Raw genomic sequence first — 22,561 nt, forward strand, 5'->3', positions numbered from 1 at the left:
CCTAATCCAAGATGTGAACCCAGACTGTCTCACCTCCAAGCTCTTACCATTATAGCATTCTGCTTTATTCTGTTATTATATATGTAATGAAATTCCCTCCTCACTAGATAGAAAGAACCTTAATACTTCATAGGCATAGTTCTGAAAAGAGTAATTTGCTTTTGTTAAATATTTGCACTCTTATATAACTGTGAGAGTCATATGTTTAATGTGTCCTGTAAGAAGGAATCTTTCAGTTTCACGTTAGATTTGCCAGTTAAGGTTGAAGCAAGAATCTTATTCTGGCCAGTTTTAAGCAGAAGAGAATTCGTTCAAATTATCAGAAGTTCACAGAATCCACAGGTAACTAGGGAACTATTCTAGAACAAAGGCAACAGTTGAGGCTAGAATATGGCCTAATATTATAGCAAGAGCAATCAAGTTAGGAGTTGAGGTAGAATGTCTGCTTAGATTTCAGATTCCATAGAGGGCACATCTGATTAGCATGTGACCATCTACCATGGGTCAGAGGCACTTTCTTAAAAAGAAATCTGGGTAGATGAAAAAAGAGATATTAAATTAAAAAGGAGAAGCAGTAAGGGGCTGCTACCCCATTAAAAAACAAACAAGAACTTACTTGAATGAAGTTCTATGAATATTATCTATTATATTAAATACTAAGTGTTGCACTCTTGGAATGAATAGTATTGCCAATTGGAAAATTCTGGAAAACCTCCTTTCTAATACTGTCATTCAGACTGGTAAACAGGTTTCCACTCTATATCCCCATGCAGTTATGGTGCTTCATGCTATCCTTATCTCTTACCTAGACGGTGTAATATCCTCCTAACTGGTCTGCTTGTCTTGATCCTCTGTCAGTCCATCTTCCACACAGAAGCCAAATTGTTCTAAAATACAAATACGATTTTGTGACTGCCTAGTTGAGTCCCCTTCATTGCTCATGATTAAAATCCAAACGTCCTATACAATCTGGGCTCTGCTTACCTCTTCAGTTTCATCTCTCACCATGCTCAAAGTTTCACTCTTTCAGCCTAAAGTCCTTTGCCAAAATACAGCTGGCGCTGCCTAGGATCCTTTCCTCCTTAGTTCTTCTCTTAGAAATGCTTCCTGAACTGCTCAAGTTTGGATTAAATGTACCTTCTAACCCACTCCAGTACTCTCGCCTGGAAAATCCCATGGACAGAGGAGCCTGGTGGGCTACAGTCCATGGGGTCGCAAAGAGTCGGCCACGACTGAGGAACTTCCCTCTCTAAGGGTTTGATAAGCAATGTTGCTTGAAGGTAAGATCACTCATCTGCAAACTGCCAGTCTATGACAAGAAAATTACAGAAACTACAATTACTGATACTTTCATTTTACACATAATAACCATGGAGTAGAAGGGTTTTTTATTTTTATTTTTTAATTGGTTCTTCACCACAGGGCTTGACACTGTAGTATGACATAATATTTGTATCACAAAATATTTCCCTCCTTGAATGTAAACTCCTAAGATTTCTGAAGCAATGCCTAGTTTTTAACAGTAGCCTTGGAGTGCCAGGGATATAGGACTTAAAAATACTTTCTTAGTGAATAAAAATAACTAGTTTTAGAAAAGCAGTGATAGAAAATATCAGTCTGAAGTCTTTTGATGTCCCAGCTAGCCATCTCTGCAAATAGTTTTTCCCCAAATCAGGTAAAACCAATTTCTATAGGATGAAAGAAGAGTTACATTGAGAAGATTCTTTAAGAAGTAACAGGTAAAAGCTAAAAAATTTGAATGTTCCTACAGTCTTGAAGCAGGTAATAGAATTGTATACCCTCTGTATACAGAGGGTTGGGGGGAATATATATAGATAGATAGATGTATATACATACAGTATTTGCAAAAGTATCACAAATTGCTGAAGAACACATGCTCTAATTTAGTTATGAATATTTTTGATCTCAGTATTCCTTGACACTCAAAAAATATTTAAGCCCCCCAAGTAGCTTTTGTGGAGTATATATTATCTTATTTGCCTATTAGAAATTCAACCTGAGGCTTAAAAAATACAGAAGTACATATTTGGTTAGCTGAAGCCATCAAAACTAATTAAGAAAATGTCATTTAGCCTCTGAAAAATCTGTTGAGCATCTTTCTAAAAGTACATAATAATACTTCCAAATGTGAAATTCCAAATTTTTATTTTCAGGGAATGATATTCTACAATGAATAGTTGTAATTTATATATATAAACCAGTCCCAAATAAGGAGTATGTGTGTATCAGTCTCATGAGACTGGGCTAATTCTACTTGTATCAGTCATAATCATCTTCCTCATCTTCCTCTTCCTCAGTTTCTTCATTCTCCTCCGTTGAATTTGCTGCTGCTTCTTGTGCAGCCCTGAAAGCCTGCTCCTCTTCCACAGTAGGATCATCCATTTCCGTAATTTCTGGTCCACTGGGGTACTCTTGATAAACAGGTGGTGGAACTGGAGGTGTATAGCTGTCTGGACTATATTTATGACCCCAGCCTATGTAGAAATTTTCAAACTTTCTGTAAGTTAAAAATAAAATGTAGATCATATATAAGTTTTCAGTAAGAAAAACTTATCCTTTTCTGAAGAATAAAGTACTTAAGAGTATCATAGCCCCATAATGTTAAAACAGTACAGTATATTTAAAATGCATTAGAGATGAACTATCTCTAAATGATTCTTCTACCACAGGGAGGTGTGTGTGTGTGCTCCGTTGTGTCCGACTCTTTGCGACCCCGTGTACCGTAGCCCGCCAGGTTCCTTTCTGTCCATGGGATTTCCCAGGCAAGAATACTGGAGCTGGTTGCCATTACCTCTTCCAGGGGATCTTCCTGACCCAGGGATTGAACCCACATCTCTCACGTCTCCTGCATTGGCAGGTGGATCCTTTACCACACACAGCCTGGGAAGCCCACAGCGGGTTACTATGACCCAAACTGCTCAACCTGGTTAAGAAAACATAGGGCCAGACTCTCAAAATGAACCCTACACCTGGACTGGACCACAGCCTTTGATCTTTTAATTATTTTCAGAAAAACAAAACAACTAAGTTAAAGGTTGCATACATTCCTTAGTGTTAGGAAGAATAAAGAAGTTGCCAATCTAGCAAACTTGGCTGCATGAGGATTTGGGCTTGTGGTTAGAAACCTATGCATGATTTTTCAGGTCCAACCTTGGGCAATCACAAAAGCTTTCCCTGGTAGACCTCATGGAGAAAAGTGCTCTCCGCAACAGACTTGGTGCAGAGCCAGTGCACTGCAGTCTCAGAGGAGTTGTGGGCAAGGACTCTGGCCCCTCTGGCCTGACATGCTCTTGATAGAATTGTATTTTTGGCCCAGGTGCCTTTTATTCCCAAGCCTCTTCATCTCGTGCCTTCAGCAGAAGTCTTCAGGCCCCTCTGCCAAGGCTTCCTAATGGGGGTTGAGTAAGAGAAGAGGAGATCTTATAGATGCTTTCCCTTACTCTGACCTCAGTACCCAGTAGTTTTTTTGTTTTGTTTTTGATTTTTGGCATTATGGCACGTGGGATCTTAGTTCCTCGACCAGGAATCGAATCTGCATCCTCTGGAGTGGCAGTCAGAGTCTTAACCACTGAACCACCAGGCAAGTCCCAGTACCCAGTACTTTTTCCTAGCCCTCCCTACCTTCCTCTGGTAGCAGGTCCATAAAACTGCAAAAGCCTTATGTCGAGGACTTCCTTGTCATTGGGATGCCCTCACATCTGTGCTGACCCATCTGACCTTCCACCAGGGTGCTGTTCCACGCAGGCAAATGGAATGAGGCGGCGGACAGCGAGTAGAATCAGTGCTTCAACTTGCTTATGCCATCACAGCAAGTGATTAACAGCTTGAAAACACTTTCATTTTTGGCTTGTTGATCTCATAGCTACTCTGACATTTGACCACTCAGTTCTCCAGCTCAGCCAAGCTCCTGACCCTAGGTTATTAAGTAAGGAATGGAAGCATAAGACAAATGGAAGTATATGCTCTGGGTGACAGATGGACATTGACTATCCTCTTATCCTAATTCTCTTGAAAGTGATAGCCTAAATCATACATATTTTAAATTATCTTTTCTCAAGATATCTAACAAAAGTGATAAGACTCAATTTGACACTGCTTAGAATTACCTCCATGAAATGATTATCAATTACTCAAATAACCATAGAATAAAAAACATTTTAGCTCCGTTAATTGGATAATTCAGATGAAAACACAGAAGTCTGAATTACTCTAATGTTCTGAATTTGATGCTTTGTTGCATAAGATGGATGTTGTTTGAATTCATCTTATGCCATTACAGACTTGACATGCCAAAGAAGAGTGAAAACAGTAGTAACTTCACATTCCAGTGATAACTTATACTTTCTAGAAGTTAAATCACCAAAATAACAGCCTTACAAGTGGGCGCATACTTACTTGCCATTGGAAAAGGCATATGCTCCAGGCCAAAGGTTGGATCTAAGGACTGCAATCGCATATTGAGGAATGAGATTTGAGGATAACCGTGTTGTCCAAGGCGATGTATTCTGAATCTCTGTAAACCAAAGAGAAACTCAAAATAGATTTAACTCCTAAACAGACAAGCATATACTGTGTAACAGAAAAGCTATATTTATAAACCTTAAAACATACACACACTTGACATAGAAAGGTTAAAACATCTGTTTAACATAGAATCAGGAGGATATCATTTGAACATTGTGGAACAATGAAATTTGAAAAAAATGTGTGTTTATATATATTTGTCTTGTGTGTACATTTGAACAACAGAGAAAATAAGTTTTACCAAGGGAGAGGAGGCCTGTGTGGTAGAGGGAAAAATATGTGATGACCAATTCAGTATTATGAAAGAGAGCTACGGTTTGGAGCATGAACACTCCAAAACTGAACAGGAAGAAAAGAAGAATATGAGAACAAGAGTATACTGGAAAAAAAATAGTACGTCATGATATTTTACTCTATGTCATGTGTTTATGATCTGTAGAATGCAAAACAAGTATGAAAAAAAAAAAAAAGATAACTGTCAGCATTTCTAGTAAGAGAGCCAACTTATGTTTCCCCTCTGCAATACACTCCTGCAACCTCTGTCTTTACTCCCACCATTAACTACAGTGTGTGTGTGTATGTGTGTGTAAAGGTTTCCCCCACTATCCAAAAGTAGAGCGCTCCTATGAAACATTTTGTAAGCCGAAATGACATAGAGCAAAGAAGCAATTACCTTAGGACACACCTTGCTAATAGATTGCCAAGATAAACTGAGATAAAGCACGGAAGCTCCAAACTCAATGCAAAGCTATGACAACTTGATGCTGAGTGTAGTTCCTGGGGAAGGAGCTTGGAGGTGCCGCTCTGACAGCCTGAAGTGTGTGCTGCCCTATAACTGCTCACTGCAAAAAATGCTGAACATTACTTTCGTTTTGCCTTTTTATTTTTTTAATTTCTATCAGTGAAAATTTGTACTAATGTACTTCTCTCATAAAAGCAAAGTGCTGTAAATTGATTTTTTGAAAAGCCAGAAATACCTGTGTATATATTCATATATGGGTTTCCCTCATAGCTCAGTTAGTAAAGAATCAGCCTGCAATGTAGGAGACCCCGGTTTGATGCCTGGGTCAGGAAGATCCCCTGGAGGAAGGCATGGCTACCCACTCCAGTATTCTTGCCTGGAGAATCCTCATGGTCAGAGGAGCCTGGTGGGCAGCAGTCCAAGGGGGCACAAAGAGTCGGACACGACTGAGCAACTTAGCATGCAGCATGTCACCATGCCAAGATCTTATGTTATTTGGACTATATTCCCCACACTCTACATTTCATAGCCATAAGTGGTTTATCTTGTAACTAGAAATCTGTCTCTCCTAATCTCCCTCACCTAATTCTCTCATCCCCCAACAATATAGTATTTTCTAATTAAGGCATGTACATTTTTTAGATACTATGTTATTGTACATTTAATAGACTGTAGTAAAGTGTAAACATAATTTTTATGTGCACTGGGAAACCAAAAAGTTGACTCATTTTACTATAATATTCACATTTTCTGCAGTGGTCTGGAATCTGTCTTACAATGTCTCCAAGGTAAGCTCGTAAATGGGCTTCCCTGGTGGCTCAGAGGGTAAAGCGTCTGCCTGCAATGAGGGAGACCGGGGTTTGATTCTTGGGTCAGGAAGGTCCCCCGGAGAAGGAAATGGCAACCCACTCAAGTACTTTTGCCTGGAAAATCTCATGGACAGAGGAGCCTGGTGGGCTACAGTCCATGGGGTTGCAAAGAGTCGGACATGACTGAGCGACTTCACTTTCACTTTCATGCTCGTATATACACATGTACATATTTATGTATTCCTGTATACACACACACACAAAACACACACACACACATATATATACATGTGTACATATATATATATACACGTGTATATATATATATATATACACACACATCTATGGACACACATATATATGTAGGATATGTAAAATTACCTAAATCTTCAGAGATTGGTGTCAAGAGTGGAGGCCCCACTTCCTGTTCTGTGTCGTCAGGCTCTTCTCCTTTTTCTTCTTCTTTTTCTTCATCTTCTTCTTCCTCTTCCTCCTCACTTTTTTGTATGGGGTTGAACCAATTACAGCGACCCTAGGCAAAAATACTGCAAGATCTAGAGGTCTAATGAGGACCTTAAAATGCCAGAATATTCCTTTGGATTGAAATAATTAATCTGCATGGTGTTCCACTGTGTGGCATATTGACCATTCATTCATTTGATGTATATTTACCAAATGCTATTTTGATCTATGTTATTTCAAGCAAAATATTGTTACAGGGTATTTATATATTAAAATTATTCAAACCTTAGTGAAAAAGGTAATAATGCCTTTTACTCATTTATATGATGGTAAGGTACTATTATTATTAATAGCAACAATGTGATAATAAGATTAGGTATGGAGTTTTGAGGTTATAATTTCTCATTTAATTAACTCATCTAGAAATATTTAAGAATATCTCTTATCTATATCAAAGTATAGTGAAGATATTCTACCTGCCAATGAGACCGTTTACCGGATTTTTTGAGTGTGGACTCTGGATCCATTCTGCTCATTCACATCTGAAACTTATTAGATCTGTTTCCCTTGTGACATTTCCTAAGCTTTCTGCCTTAGTTTCCTCACCTGTACAATAAAGAAATTAGTCTTTTATACAAGTGTGAGTCTTAAATGAGCTACTATATATAAAGTGCTATTAAAAACTGGCAGAAAAGGTCCTATGTAACTACTATATGGCACTTTACTTGCTTTTGTTAAAATCTTTTATTGTTCATGCAAAAAAATTTCCTTGGCTAATAAGAATGGAATAAAAGAACTCTTCCCAAAATTAATGTACCCATTTATATTTAACATATAAAAATAATTTCACAACACACCTAAACCTAAATTCTTCCATAACTTGCCAAATACTCCATGTGTGTTTAGTCACTCAGTTGTGTCCGACTTTTAGCGACCCCATGGTCTGTAGCCCACGAGGCTCCTCTGTCCATGGGGATTCTCCAGGCAAGAATATTGGAGTGGGTTGCCATGCCCTCCTCCAGGGCATCTTCCCAACTCAGGGATCAAATCCAGGTCTCCCGCATTACAGGCAGATTCTTTACCATCTAAGCCACAAGGGAAGCCCAAATAAAATAAAGCCCATTTTACTTCCATTTGGAAATAAAATCTGTTTGAAGATCCTGGGTCTAAATGACTTGGCAATTATATACTACTTTGTGTTTAGATTTTTAAATTGTCTCTGTCTTTGTCTACAGTCTGAAGGCCTTTGTCTTGAATATACTGTGTGCATTATAGACAGAATTTAATACATATTTACTGACTAGCTGATAGGCTGAGAATTGCAAAACCCCTACCTGAGGGAGGATATGCTGTACATGATGAACCCAATTGGATAGGGATTCCACTAGATCGATCACTTGGATGCCTTCAAAATCAGGGTTTTCTTCAAAGCTATCTCGCCCACTTTCTATTTCTTCTTCCTCTTCTCCTTCTTCTTCACCAAAATGATAGAATCCTAGTGGGCTGACATGGGTCCCTGCTGAAATTCTGGCAATTTGTGCTCGTAAGTAATTACTCTCATTTCCTGGGAAGGGTGGGTAGCTTATAATGGGGGTATCCAATCGCCCAGTGAAAAACTTTTTGATTTTCCTTGCAATAACGATTTGTGCAGGTGTCACTGCTGGTAACTTCACCCATGGTCTTCCTGGTTCATTGCAAACAAAATAGACATATTTGTTGGCACCTGTTCTGCTTTCTTCTTTTGGAATAGCCTGTGGGGCCTTGTAAAAGGGCCTTGGTAATTCATCTTCATCGTCTTCATCAGCTTCACTATCTCCGTTGTCCCTCTCTTCAGGTACATCTTCCTCTTCCACCTCCTCTTCATCTTCTCCCTCACGGAATTCCACTTCAGCTACAATATAATTCATTTCCAGACCTAAGATCTTGCCCCAGAAACGACATTTTTGGATTGGGTGGGTGTCAGTAAGCTGCTTGAGGGCAAGAAATATGCGGTAAGTCTCATCTGTGCCCAAACCAACTCCAGCTTGTTCAAAATAAAAAGCTGATTCCATAATGTTTGGAAGAGCATGTTCTGCCTGGGAATACAAGCATTGTGATTAATATTTTATCCATAAAAGAACTGCTTGCAACCCGGAGACTTAATGCAATCCTTATAAAAATGACCTTTTTCATAGAACTAGAACAATTAATACTAAAATTTACTTGGAGCTACAAAAGACCCAGAATAGACAAAGTAATCCTGAGGGGAAAAAAAAAGTTGGAGGTGTAACCCTCCCAGACTTCAGACAATACTACAAATGCTACTATAATCAAAACAGCATGGTACCGGCACAAAAATAGACATATAGATCAATGAAACAGAATAGAGCGCCTAGAAATAAACCTGTGTACCTGTGGTCAATTAATCTACAACAGGGGAGGCAAGAACAGTGTACAGTGGAGAAAGGACAATCTCTTCCACAAGTGGTTTTGGGAAAGCTGGACAGCTACATACAAATAAGTGAAATTAGAACATTCCCTCACACCATCTACAAAAATAAACTCAAAATGGCTTAACAACCTAATTATGAGTCATGACACCATAAAACTCCTAGGACAGATCATAGGCAAAACATTCTTGGACATAAATCATAGCAACATTTTCTTAGATCAGTCTCCCAATGCAAAAGAAATAAAAGCAAAAATAACAAATATTTGATCCCCACATGCTGTTTGTCCCCAGACTTGTCAATGCTATATACAGCTCCATAACCAAGTGTTTTGAGTAAGATATTTTTAGAAAAGATCAGCTAATGTCAAGTCCTTGACACCTATCACTTGTCCCTTCTGACTCTTCTATATCTCACTGTGTCATTTGTGTCTCCTTATGAAGGCTACAGAGCTCTAGAGGGTTTGCGTGTGTGTTTACTAAGTTGCTTCAGTCATGTCCAACTCTTTGTGACCCTGTGGACTGTAGCCCTCCAGGCTCCTCTTACCATGGGATTCTCCAGGCAAGAATATTGGAGTGGGTTGCCATGCCCTCCTCTAAGGGATCTTCCCGACCTAGATATCTAACTCGCGTCTCTAACTCACTGGCAGGCAGGTTCTTTACCATTAGTTCCATGTGGTATATCCCTACCCCTCCTATCTTTGCTTGACTGAACTCTGTGTCCTTTTTTGAATGTGTCTTACTCCAAACATCAAATTTGTAAGTATGTAGACAGTTTTAAATAGCCTAAGAGTAATGGAACATAGAAGCTCAGTAGATGTACAGTATAAATTACTCAGTAGAATAAATTGCAAAAATGCAGGCATTAGGAAACAAAGCGGATACTGATTTGAAATATTTGAAAGTAAAATTTCTGTAATACAGCTGATTTCATTCTTGAATGATAGCTTTTAATCTCTGTCACCAACTTTCTCGGTAAATATTCTCAACAATTTATCTTTGGGGATTAAAAGAAATCTTTTATTTCTCTCCTATTATGTCTCATTGATATACATACTGTCAAGTTACAATATGAAGAAGTAGCCTTGGAAGAAAATGCAAATGACATTAGAAGCTATTTTAATTTTTCCAGTAAATTAAAGGGAAAAATATGCATCTTGATTTAAAGCCAAATTTTAAATTATGTGCCATTTATTCATTCATTCAACAATACTCAATAAGAAATAGCTATGCACTCAGGCTGTCCCAGGCACTTTGGAAAATATAAAAGGTGAAGAAACCATTTTCACTGATACCAAGGAATTTAGCCCCACAAACATAAAATAGCTAAATCTGTGAAATACTAAAACACAATGTGAAAACATAAGAAACTCTAACCAAGGAAATGAGTGGTGTGAAATGAGGTTGCAAATACTATTTAGTAAGCTATAAAAAGGCAGTGGGTATGAATTTAAAGCCACACCCCATTCACCTCAAAAAAACCGTTAAGATTGACCTATTCAAATTTACAGAGTGACTTACTATTTCATCTTCCAGTTCTTGGTCAGCTCCTTCTACATTTCCCTGAAGAAAAAGAGTTTTCTGCTTCTCTGCCATTTCATAGGTTGGAAGCATCTCATTCTCATTTTGGAGTGTATCTAATTTTTTACTAAAATGTTCCATCTTGACATCTTGGCTAATATTTTCAATGATGTCCACAGCATTTTCAGGACGCTTATCTAAAACCTTGGTCAGCATTTCAGAAAGATGATCATATCTACCCGAAAAGAGAAAAGTCCAGATAATATCCCTGTCTAAAGCATCTGAAGAAATATTTCATACATATTCAGTGAGTTTTTAGGAAACTTCAACAACCTAAAGACTTGAGAGATTTTTAGTGGAAAAACTCAGTAACTTTTACCATTGTCAAGAATAACTTATCCTAGAACTTTTTAAGAAATTCCTTCAATATGATATGAATATTTAACTTAATAAAGAAAAACACGTTACAGCAAGATACATGTTCTACATCAGCTACAATTTTTACTTTTTATTTCAGATCAAAATCGCTCAGTTATATATTTAAAAGTGACTAAGCTTATTTTTCATTCTTTTAACATAACTTATTTTCCATCCCCCTTTCCTACCCCTTATCAAATCCAACTTGATTTTTAAATCCAGCTGACTCTTTTAAGATCAATTCTCTTTTCACATTTCCTAAGCCAGTTATATACTTCAGTGTTTTTAGACCTACAAGAAATACATTTCATATTGCAACCCCAACCCACCCCACACACACAAATGGAGAGAAAAATGTCATCTGATGTTCTCACGTTTATTAAAATGTGATGCATTCTAATATTTTTTGTCCTTTTCTGTTAAAACCACTGCTGTAGCTTTTTATTTCATAACTGAGTTAGTGAAGCTGCCTCTAACCTCTCTATTGATTCATTAATTAATCTCTAAGCTCTCATTAATTCATTACATTTTACACATAACTGCTAGGAGGTGCTTTTTAAGATACCAGTTTTTCAACGTGAAATTTACTACTGAAGAACCCAAAATGCCTGTCAAACTGCTCTCAGGCGAGATAGAAATTCCTCTGTCCAGTGTGAGGACTTGCATAAATTACCTCTCTGGTGGATAAGCACTATATCTCTCCATTTTCATTTCTAACAATTAGTTCAGTTAGAATGTCTGCCCAGCAAGGTAAATGTCTGTCCAGCATCTTGTTGCTGTCTGACTTGAGAGCCTTTGCTTGTGGTGTCCTATATATATTTTTCTCAAGAAATGATTTACTATACACTTAATCTTCAAAGCCTTACCACTCAGGTTATTCCTGAAACTGTTCTTCCTCAGTGTGGACTGGGCCTTTCTAAGACCACTGATACACTGTGGTGTGATTGTGTACATTATGTATTTCTGATTCAGCAACTGCAGTAGGTTCTTCCAGGGCTGAAATTAGGTTTTTGTTTGGTGTTTTAATACATCTCCTTCCTTATCATAGTGAAACAAAATGGATGTTCAATAAATTCCTACTATCTTTACCCTGCCCTAGTTATTTAATTCTTTCTTTAATATCTGTATTTGTCTAATGGATCTTAAGAATGTCAAAGGAAAATAGGTAAATTATATGCACGACAAATGTGAAGGACAGTTTGCAAATATTATATATGAAGAATATCTTCTTCTTTCTCCAAAAATTGCTATTTTTATAAATGAACAGAAATGTTATGACTGGCAGAAAAGAAGGAAGCAGTCTTTTTTGCAGGCTTTTTATTCCACAAAATGAAAACCAATTTTGTATTTTAGTCAAAATTGTTTTAACTTCAATAAAAAATAGCTTTCATGGTTGTTAAATAAGAGCTGTGTATAAGATACGGAGTTTAGTTCATCTTTAATGAGCCATTTTTAACTACAGGCTATAAAGCACTTAGAAAGTAATAGTGAATATTATGGACGGAATTCATTTACCACCTCAGAGACTTAGCATTTGGACACTAAATTAAATTTAGCTATTTAAGCAATGTCAGCTATAAAATAATTCAGTAAAAGAAAATTTCCCATTTTATGTTTTGTATTCAGTTTTAAATTGTGAACTTTCAAGTATTTATAATGAACTTTTTTGACATTTTATCAAAGTTTGTAAATTCTTGCTTGTTATTTAACCCAGGGAATTGTGACAAGAAGTTTATATCAGCAATTCAAGTAGAATCCAGCAAATTACATACCTGAAGTTTAAGTAAATTGTAATTAAAGACAGTAATTTATAAATAATATTTTAATTTGGGTTTTGTGAAGACTCCTCACATTATATATTAACTGATATCTTATTCTTCAGACTATAAGATTATACTTCACATTTTTAAAAGCCAAGTAATAGTTACAAGCTTTTGCCACATACGTATATTGAATGGTATTAATGTTTGCTGAGTAATCAGTAGGCATCTCAGCAAATTGTTTTGAGGATTGTTGTCATTGTTTAGTCACTAAGTTGTGTTCAACTCTGTTGTGACCCCATGGTCTGTAGCCCGCTAGGCTCCTTCTGTCCATGGGATTTACCAGACAAGAATACTGGAGTGGGTTGCCATTTCCTTCTCCAGGGGATCTCCAGGAGATCCCAACCCAGGAATTGAACCTGCATCTCCTGCATTGCGAGACGTGTTGTTTACCGCTGAATCACCAAGGAAGCCCCCATTTGAGGATTAACTATATTCAAAAGGTCTAGACTGTGTCTCCTGTACTGTCATTAATTAATTAATTAATTAATTCTTTAGTCAGTAAATAGCTGATAACACTGTGCTAGGCATTAAATATATGCTGCTGCTGCTGCTAAGTCGCTTCAGTCGTGTCTGATTCTGTGTGACCCCATAGATGGCAGCCCACCAGGCTCCCCCATCCCTGGGATTCTCCAGGCAAGAACACTGGAGTGGGTTGCCATTTCCTTCTCCAATGCACGAAGTGAAAAGTGAAAGTGAAGGCGCTCAGCCGTGTCCAACTCTTAGAGACCTCATGGACTGCAGCCTACCAGGCTCCTCGGTCCATGGGATTTTCCAGGCAAGAGTACTGGAGTGGGGTGCCATTGCCTTCTCTGAGGCATTAAGTATATAGTGGCGTTCAAAAATCAAACGGTCCCTGTACTCTGGGGACCTGCACTTTAGTGGGAGAGTCAAACATTAAATATAAGTCTGTAAGTCTCTATACAATTATAAATGACCTTAAGTACTATGAAGCAAAGAGCAGGCAGTTATAATAGAGTTCTATGGAAGCTGATTCCTAAGATGTGAAGACAGCCAGCAAAAACTAAGGAGGACTTAGGGAAGAAGCCATCTGGGCCAAGGTAGCAACACTGGAACTGACAAGGCCATGTGGCTGAAGCAGAGTGATGGTGGAAAGGTAAGAGTCAGAGAGTGTTGTAGCCAGAGAAATGTTGAGCAAATTAATTTTTCCATGACTTAGTCCCCTCATTTAAAAAGCAAGCGGATTATATTAGATGTTTTCTCAAGTCCCTTCTAGCCCTGTAATTTTGTTGACCCTATGATTATGTAATCCTGGAAGCAAGAACCTCTAGAAATCTGGACTCAATGATGAGATCTGAATCTTAGCTATAATAGGATGGTCAGAATATTCCTGGGTCATTGGTTATTTTAAAAGAGATCTGGATAAAATGGCATGTACTTGGGTGGCCTGTATAGCAAGGAATTCTCCTGATTTGCCTCGGACTGAGAAGTTTCTCAGGATGCCATGCTTAGTTGGGACAGTCCCAGGTGAAGCAGGTAATTTATCCCTCCAGCACTGGCCTGGGTAGGGACTTGAAACCACATCATACAAGCACTGAAAATGCTTAGATTTTGGTAGACAGTCCTTTTAAATAAGCATCCTGGAGAGATACTTAATGGTTTCTTTCAAACCCCAGATTCCATAATTCCTAGATTTTATTTCTGTGTATCTAGGACCTTTAAAGAAGCTAAAAGAAACTCCACCAGTGACCTGTCTTGAGTCCTACAATACAAAGAGTTATGAAGTTACTCTCTCACTAATTCAGACTTTTCAGATATATTTTCATTCACCCACAGAAGCACATCCTCACACAAAGATAATCATAGCCCCTCCCTTTGCCAAATTTTCCTCTCTCTTTTCCTCCAAGACTTACAGATTTAAGCCCGACTTGCTACTGGTCTTCAGTAGGTAAGCCTTAGTATTCTGAATGGCAATCTCAAGCATGCTGGGGGCCACTTGAGAAGCCCCAGACTCAGGCTGATCTAGATGACAGTTACTGTCTGAGTCGTCTTCTTGAAAAATGTCAAATCTCAGCTCTTTCTGTTTAGAGGTGTGGTCGCTCACATCCCTCAGTTCATACAGGGGATATTTAGTTTGCTGAGATTGATGAAAGGTGTTTCCCTTTGATTGACATGTTTGATGAAGAGTTGATCCACCTTTATCAGATAATTGTTCCAAATGGCCAAAATGAGGTGTCTCAGCTTCAGGAATAACACTAGTGGTCTTGTCTGACTGCCATGGTGCCATAAAGTCTTGCCTGGCCAGAGCCAGGGGAGAAAGAGTGGAAGGGAGCTCCTGAAATGCGGAAGATGGAAATGATGCGCGTAGTCCTACGAGGTCATCCACAGGTCGATCCGGCGTTCTGGCTCCAGAGAGGGGCATCGTAGGAGGGCTGCTCCTGGGCTGGAGTCCAGTTTCTGGCCCCTGCTCCAACTCTAGGGCCTCGGATAATCCAAGCTCAGGAGCTTGGGAAGTAGTTACCGTTTCTTCCCACGGCCGCCCTGTTTCCCCAAGTTCTTGGTGTTTTATTTTTTGGTTGACGGGGATGGAATCTTCCATGGAAGGAGTTAAGAGAAAAAAAAGTTTTGGATGAAGAGGGCGTGCAGATATGGAAGGCAGCAACGCAGGGCACTGGCTTTGCTTAGGTTTGCTAGGCTATATCTGGGTCCTAGTTGTTCTGCAAGTCGCAGCGTCATGTCTCCATAGCAACCCCAGGCTGGGTTCCCCTAAGAGAAACGACGCACGCCTGTTGCCAGGAGTCTAGGGAGGAGGCCGAGAAGGATGAAAATCCTGGGTTTGTGATTTGGTGGAGCCTCTGCTTCTCCGGTAGCTCAGCCAATCTAATCTGCCGTCCATCAGGCCCGCCTGGAAACCTGAGAACTGGGCCGACGCAGAGGAGGAGCCCGGGAGAATTTTCAGGGTCTGATACTAGTATTTTTATTCAAGTTGAGCGTTGAGGAGGGAGTCTTACATTAATGGGGGCGGGGGAGAATGCATTTACAGAGCTTGTGTGTGTTTGAGAGAGAGAGAGAGTGTGTGTGTGTGTAACGGAGAAGAGACTGACAGGGGTCAGGGCGAGGTGAAGACCTTGGAAATCTGGAGGTTCAGGTGACAAGGAGACTACAGTGTGCAGAACATCAGGGTCCAAAACTCAGAAATCAAAGGTGTCTCGTTTGTGCCAACCAAACTGGCAACTTCTGGACAGTAAACAAAGGAGTCCTGATTTTCCTCTTCTCCCTCCTGTGGAATCTGCCAGATAAGTAGGCAAAAAACTACCTTCAAGGGAAGGCAATGAGAAGGTTACCCTATGTAAATAGATAATTCATGGGTTACCTGTTTTCTAATAACTGAAATTCAAATTAACCCTAAAACTATATTAGTATAATGTTATCTTTCTTTTATAATACACCTGTGATTTCATAATTTTGCAGTATCTAAGGTCATGATTCAGAGAAGGCAATGGCATCCCATTCCAGTACTCTTGCCTGGAAAATCCCATTGACGGAGGAGCCTGGTGGACTGCAGTCCAAGCAGTCGCTAAGAATCAGACACGACTGAGTGACTTCACTTTCACTTTTCACTTTCATGCATTGGAGGAGGAAATGGCAACCCACCTCAATATTCTTGCCTGAAGAATCTCAGGGACAGGGAAGCCTGGTGGACTGCTGTCTATGGGGTCTCACAGAGTCAGACACGACTGAACCAACTAGCAGCAGCAAGGTCATGATTATGACTATTAATTATTCCATCCCCAACAAAAAGAATGTATAGAGGATGGAATCATACATACCTGGCCTTGACTAAAAACTGTAAATTAATTAAAGTCTTTCATGTTAATTTGTTCTGTATCTCTCTTTTAAAACAAGCCAATTAATACTTGGTATAACTTCTAATTAACAACTTGTTGGTCATAAATTCTAACTTCATGAAAGAAGTTATGAATTCAAAAGAACAGAACTCCTCTTCAATACTTTGTTCAAAGTTGTGGATCTTTACCCCTCCCAAAATGTACATGGGTGTGCACACACAGAATGTTGTATGTAATTTCTTCTAGTTCAGGGACTGCTTGAAGTCAGAGGCCCCAGATTAGAGCTCTTGGAATAGATTCAAAAAACAAAATGAAAGATAAGCTAGAATTATAAATTGGAGATTTTATTTTTTGTCATTGGTACAAGGATTGAAGGGGGGATAGCATTTTTTTTCCCCTTCATAGTTCTATTCTCTCCACCCTTGAAGCTGGAAGAAGTGATGGAGGCTTTTTCCTTGGACTGACAAGCCAGAGCAGGGTGGTAAGACCAGGAGAAAGGGATGATAAGGAAGAGTTTTTTGCATCTATATTCTCAAGAAGTATTTATCTGTAGTTTCCTTTTCTTGTAATGTCTGTCTGGTTTTGTTGTTAGAGTAACTCTAGCTTCATAGAATGAATCAGAAAGTATCTTCTCTGGTTCTGTATTTTAGAAGAGATTGTAGAGAATTGGTAAAATTCACCTGTGAAACCATCTGGGCTTATTTTTGAAGATTATTAATTACTGAGTCAATGGATTCACACACACACACACACACATATATATATATATGAGGAAATTGCCTATATATATAAGTCTATGTATGTTTTGGCAGACTGATTTTTTCAAGGAATTGGTCCATTTTACCTAAGTTATCAAATTTACAAACATAGACTTGTTCATAGTGCCTTTTATTATCCTTGTGACATCTATGGGATCACTGCTGCTGCTGCTGCTGCTGCTGCTAAGTCACTTCAGTCCTGTCCGACTCCGTGCGACCCCATAGACGGCAGCCCACCAGGCTCCCCCATCCCTGGGATTCTCCAGGCAAGAACACTGGAGTGGGTTGTCATTTCCTTCTCCAATGCATGAAAGTGAAAAGTGAAAGGGAAGTCGCTCAGTCATGTCCGACTCTTAGCGACCCCATGGACTACAGCCTACCAGGCTCCTCCATTCATGGGATTTTCCAGGCAAGAGTACTGGAGTGGGGTGCCATTTAGTATTATATCTTTAATTTTTGAATTAGTAATTGCACCTTCTCTCCTTTTTTTCTTTTACTTAACCTTGCTAGAGGCTTATTAATTGATTGACTCTTTCATAGAAATAGTTTTTGGTCTTGTTAATTTTCTGTTTTCAATTTCATTAATTTCTGCTGTAATTTATATTTATATTGTTTCTCTTCTTTTGCTTACTTTGGATTTAATTTGCTCCTTTTTTCTAGTTACCTAAGGTGGAAGTTTAGATGATTGAAGCTTAGATGACTTACATCTTTCTTCTTTTCTGATATATGTGTTCACTTCTATGAATTTTCCTCTAAATACTAATTTTGCTGCATTCCCCAAATTTTGATGTTATATTTTCATTTATTTCAAAATATTTTGAGATTTCCACCTATTTTTCTGTTATTGATTTATAATTTAATTCCATTCTGGTCTATATGATTTTAATATTTATTTTCTTATATCCTTTAAATTTGTTAAAATGCTTTTATGGCCTAGAATGTGGTCTACCTTGACGAATATTCCATCTGGGCCTAAGCTGCTGCTGCTGCTGCTAAGTCACTTCAGTTGTGTCCGACTCTGTGCGACCCCATAGACAGCAGCCCACCAGGCTCCCCTGTCCCTGGGATTCTCCAGGCAAGAACACTGCAGTGGGTTGCCATTTCCTTCTCCAATGCATGAAAGTGAAAAGTGAAAGGGAAGTCTCTCAGTCATGTCCAACCCTCAGAGACCCCATGGACTGCAGCCTTCCAGGCTCCTCCATCCATGGGATTTTCCAGGCAAGAGTACTGGAGTGGGGTGCCATTGCCTTCTCCGCTGGGTCTAAGCAGAATGCCTGTTCTGCTATTGTTGTATGAAGTGGCCTATAGTTGTCAATTACAGTCTGTTGATTAATGGTATTGTTGACTTCAACTATGTGCCTATTGATTTTCTCCTTACTGTATCTGTCTATTCTGATAGAAAAGTGTTGAAGTCTACAACTCCAATAGTGGATTCACTTATTTATCCCTGTAGTTCTATCAGTATTTGCCTCATGTATTTTGACTTTTTGCTTATAGGTGTGAAGCCACTAATGATTGTTATGTTTTCTTGCCTGGCGTGCTGCAGTCCATGGCGTCGCAAAGAGTCAGACACAACTGAGTGACTGAACCAAACTGAACTGATGTCTTCTTGGGGGCTTTCCAGGTGGCTCAGTGGTAAAGAACCTGCCTGCAATGCAGGATATACAAGAGATGCAGGTTTGATCCCTGGGTCAGGAAGATCCCCTGGAGAAGGAAATGGCAACCCACTCCAGTATTCTTGCCTGGAAAATTCCATGGACAAGAGGAGTCTGGTGGGCTATCGTCCATGGGTTGGATATGACTGAGCAACTGAGCACATGTCTTCTTGGACGACTGATCCCTTATTATGTGATACCCCTCTTTATCTCTGATAATTTTCCTTGCTTTGAACTTAGCTTTGTCTGAAATTAATATAGCTGCTCTGAGTTTGAGTGTTAGCATGGCATTCTTGCTCATCCATTTACTTTATCCTGTGTGTGTCTTTGGTGATGTTTGTGGCATAAGATTGCGGAGTAGAAGGACATGCGCTCATCTTCTCCTGCGAGAACTCCAAAACTACAGTTCGCTGCTGAACAACCATTGACTTGAAAATGTTGGATCCCCCACACACAAAAAAGATATGCAATGTCCAAGGGAAAATGAGAAACCCTAGCAAGATGGTACGGGGGTGAAATTGTGTGTAGAAATTTCAAACCCCTTACCGGCCAGAGATGCTCAGAGGACTCAAACAAACCTTGTGCCCACCAGGATCCAGAGACTCCACAGAGACCGAGCCAGGACGTGTTTGAGTGTCTCCTGCAAACGTACGGGTCAGCAATGGCCTGCCGCAGGGGCAGGGGCTCTGGGTGCAGTAGATCTGGGTATGGCAAAAGCCCTCTTGGAGGAGGTCACCATTAATCCCACCATAGACCCGCCAGAACTTACACAGGATTGAGGAAACAGACTCTCAGAGGGCACAAACAGAACTTTGTGTGCACCAGGACCCAGAAGAAAGGAGCAGTGACCCAACAAGAGACTGACCCAGATTTGCCCGTGAGTGTCCAGGAGTCTCTGGCAGATGCGTGTGTCCACAGTGGGATGCTTCAGGGTCAGGGGCACTGAGTGCGACAGTGCGTGCATGGAACCTTTTGAAGGAGGTCGCCATTATCTTCATTACCTCCATCATAGTTTGGTCTCAGGTCAAAAAACAGGGAGGAACACAGCCCTGCCCATCTACAGAAAATTGGATTAATGATTTACTGAGCATGGCCCCACCCATCAGAAAAAGATCCAGTTTCACCCTCAGTCAGTCTCTCCCATCAGGAAGCTTCCATAAGCCTCTTATCCATAACCATTTGAGGGCAGACAGAATGAAAACCACAATCACAGAAAACTAACCAAACTAATCTCAAAGACCACAGCCTTGTCTAACTCAATGAAACTATGTGCCATGCCCTATAGGTTTCTCCAAGATGGACCGGTCATGGTGGAGAGTTCTGACAAAACGTGGTCCACTGGAAGGGAATGGCAAATCAGTTCAGTATTCATGCCTTGAGAACCCCATGGACAGCATGAAAAGGCAAAAAGATAGGACACTGAAAGATGAATTCCCCAGGTGAGTAGGTGTGCAATACGCTACCGGAGATCAGTTGAGAAATAACTCCAGAAAGAGTGAAGCGATGGAGCCAGAGCAAAAAGAACACCTAGCTGTGGATGTGACTGGTGATGGAAGTGAAGTCCGATGCTGTAAAGAGCAATATTGCATAGGAACCTGGAATGTTAGGTCCATGAATCAAGGCAAATTGGAAGTGGTCAAACAGGAGACAGCAAAAGTGAACATCAACATTTTAGGAATCAGTGAACTAAAATGGACTGGAATGGGGGAATTTAACTCAGATGACCATTATATCTACTACTGTGGGAAAGAATCCCTTAGAAGAAATGGAGTAGCTATCATAGTAAACAAAACAGTCCGAAATGCAGTACTTGGATGCAATCTCAAAAATGACAGAATGATTTCTGTTTGTTTCCAAGGCAAACCATTCAATATCACAGTAATCCAAGTCTATGCCCCAGACAGTAATGCTGAAGAAGCTGAACAGTTCTATGAAGACCTACAAGACCTCCTAGAACTATTACCCCTAAAAAATATCCTTTTCACTATAGGGGACTGGAATGCAAAGGTAGGAAGTCAAGATATAACTGGAGTAACAGGCAAACTTGGCCTTGGAGTACAAAATGAAGCAGGACAAAGGCTAACAGAGTTATGTCAAGAGAACACATTGTTTATACCAAACTCCCTCTTCCAACAACACAAGAGAAGACTCTACACATGGACAGCACCAGATGGTCAGTACTGAAATCAGATTGATTATATTCTTTGCAGCCAAAGATGGAGAAGCTCTATACAGTCAGCAAAAAAAAAGAAAAGAAAAGAAAAGAAAAAGACTGAGAGCTGACTGTGGCCCAGGTCATGAGCTCCTTATTGCCAAATTCAGACTTAAATTGAAGAAAGTAGGGAAAACCACTAGACCATTCAGGTATGACCTAAATCAAATCCCTTATGATTATACAGTGGAAGGAACAAATGGACTTAAGGCATTAGATATGATAGACAGAGTGCACAAAGAACTACGGACAGAGGTTCACGGCATTGTACAAGAGGCAGTGATCAAGACCATCCCCAAGAAGAAACGCAAAAAGGCAAAACGGTTGTCTGAAGAGGGCTTACAAATAGCTGAGAAAAGAAGAGAAGCTAAAGGTAAAGGAGAAAATGAAAGATTTACCCATCTGAATACAGAGTTCCGAAGAATAGCAAGGAGAGATAAGAAAGCCTTCCTCAGTGATCAGTGCAAAGATATAGAGTAAAGCAAAAGAATGGGAAAGACTAGAGATCTTTTCAAGAAAATTGGAGATACCAAGGGAACATTTCATGCAAAGATGGGCACAGTAAAGGACAGAAATGGTATGGACCTAACAGAAGCAGAAGATATTAAGAAGAGGTGGCAAGAATACACAGGAGAACTAAACAAAAAAGGTCTTCATGACCCAGATAACTATGATGGTGTGATCACTCACCTAGAGCCAGACATCCTGGAATGTGAAGTCAAGTGGGCCTTAGGAAGCATCACTACAAACAAAGCTAGTGCAGGTGATGGAATTCCAGTTGAGCTATTCCAAATCCTGAAAAATGATGCTGTGAAAGTGCTCCACTCAATATGCCAGCAATTTTGGAAAACTCAGTAGTGACCACAGGACTGGAAAAGGTCAGTTTTCATTCTAATCCCAAAGAAAGGCAATGCCAAAGAATGTTCACACTACCGCACAATTGCACTCATCTCACACACTGACAAAGTAATGCACAAAATACTCCAAGATAGGCTTCAACAGTACATGAACTGTGAACTTCCAGATGTTCAAGCTGGATTTTGAAAAGGTAGAGGAACCAGATATCAAATTGCCAACATCTGTTGGATCATCAAAGAAGCAAGAGAGTTCTGGAAAAACATCTACTTCTGCTTCACTGACTTACGCCAAAGCCTTTGACTGTGTGGATTACAACAAACTGTGGAAAATTCTTTAAGAGATGGGAATACTAGACCACCTACCTGTCTCCTGAGAAATCTGTATGTAGGTCAAGAAGCAACAGTTAGAACTGTACATGGAAAAAAAGACTGGTTCCAAATTGGGAAAGGAGTACATCAAGGCTGTATATTGTCACCCAGCTTATTTAACTTATATGCAGAATACCTCATGCGAAAAGCTGGGCTG

General features: G+C 39.6%; 1 protein-coding gene across 4 annotated transcripts; it reads right to left on the reverse strand.

Annotated features, from left to right (window-relative positions):
• Positions 1-614: 614 nt before the first annotated feature.
• RSPH4A (radial spoke head component 4A) lies at positions 615-15,448 on the reverse strand. Of its 4 annotated transcripts, XM_027551140.1 has the most exons (7): positions 14,619-15,446; positions 10,508-10,742; positions 7,893-8,633; positions 6,478-6,628; positions 4,417-4,534; positions 2,813-2,944; positions 2,150-2,518 (listed from the first exon to the last, which is right to left on the reverse strand). In XM_027551140.1, exons 1-7 carry the CDS (start codon positions 15,302-15,304, stop codon positions 2,281-2,283), a joined length of 2,301 nt encoding a protein of 766 aa, XP_027406941.1. In that variant the 5' UTR covers positions 15,305-15,446; the 3' UTR covers positions 2,150-2,280. The 4 variants fall into 4 exon arrangements, with proteins under 4 accessions (XP_027406943.1, XP_027406941.1, XP_027406942.1 ...); XM_027551142.1 differs by lacking the exons at positions 2,150-2,518; positions 2,813-2,944 and adding an exon at positions 615-887; XM_027551141.1 differs by lacking the exon at positions 2,813-2,944 and having other exon boundaries at positions 14,619-15,445.
• Between the last annotated feature and the right edge of the window lie 7,113 nt (positions 15,449-22,561).

This window comes from Bos indicus x Bos taurus, chromosome 9, assembly GCF_003369695.1.
Source record: "Bos indicus x Bos taurus breed Angus x Brahman F1 hybrid chromosome 9, Bos_hybrid_MaternalHap_v2.0, whole genome shotgun sequence".
NCBI classification, from domain to species: domain Eukaryota; kingdom Metazoa; phylum Chordata; class Mammalia; order Artiodactyla; family Bovidae; genus Bos; species Bos indicus x Bos taurus.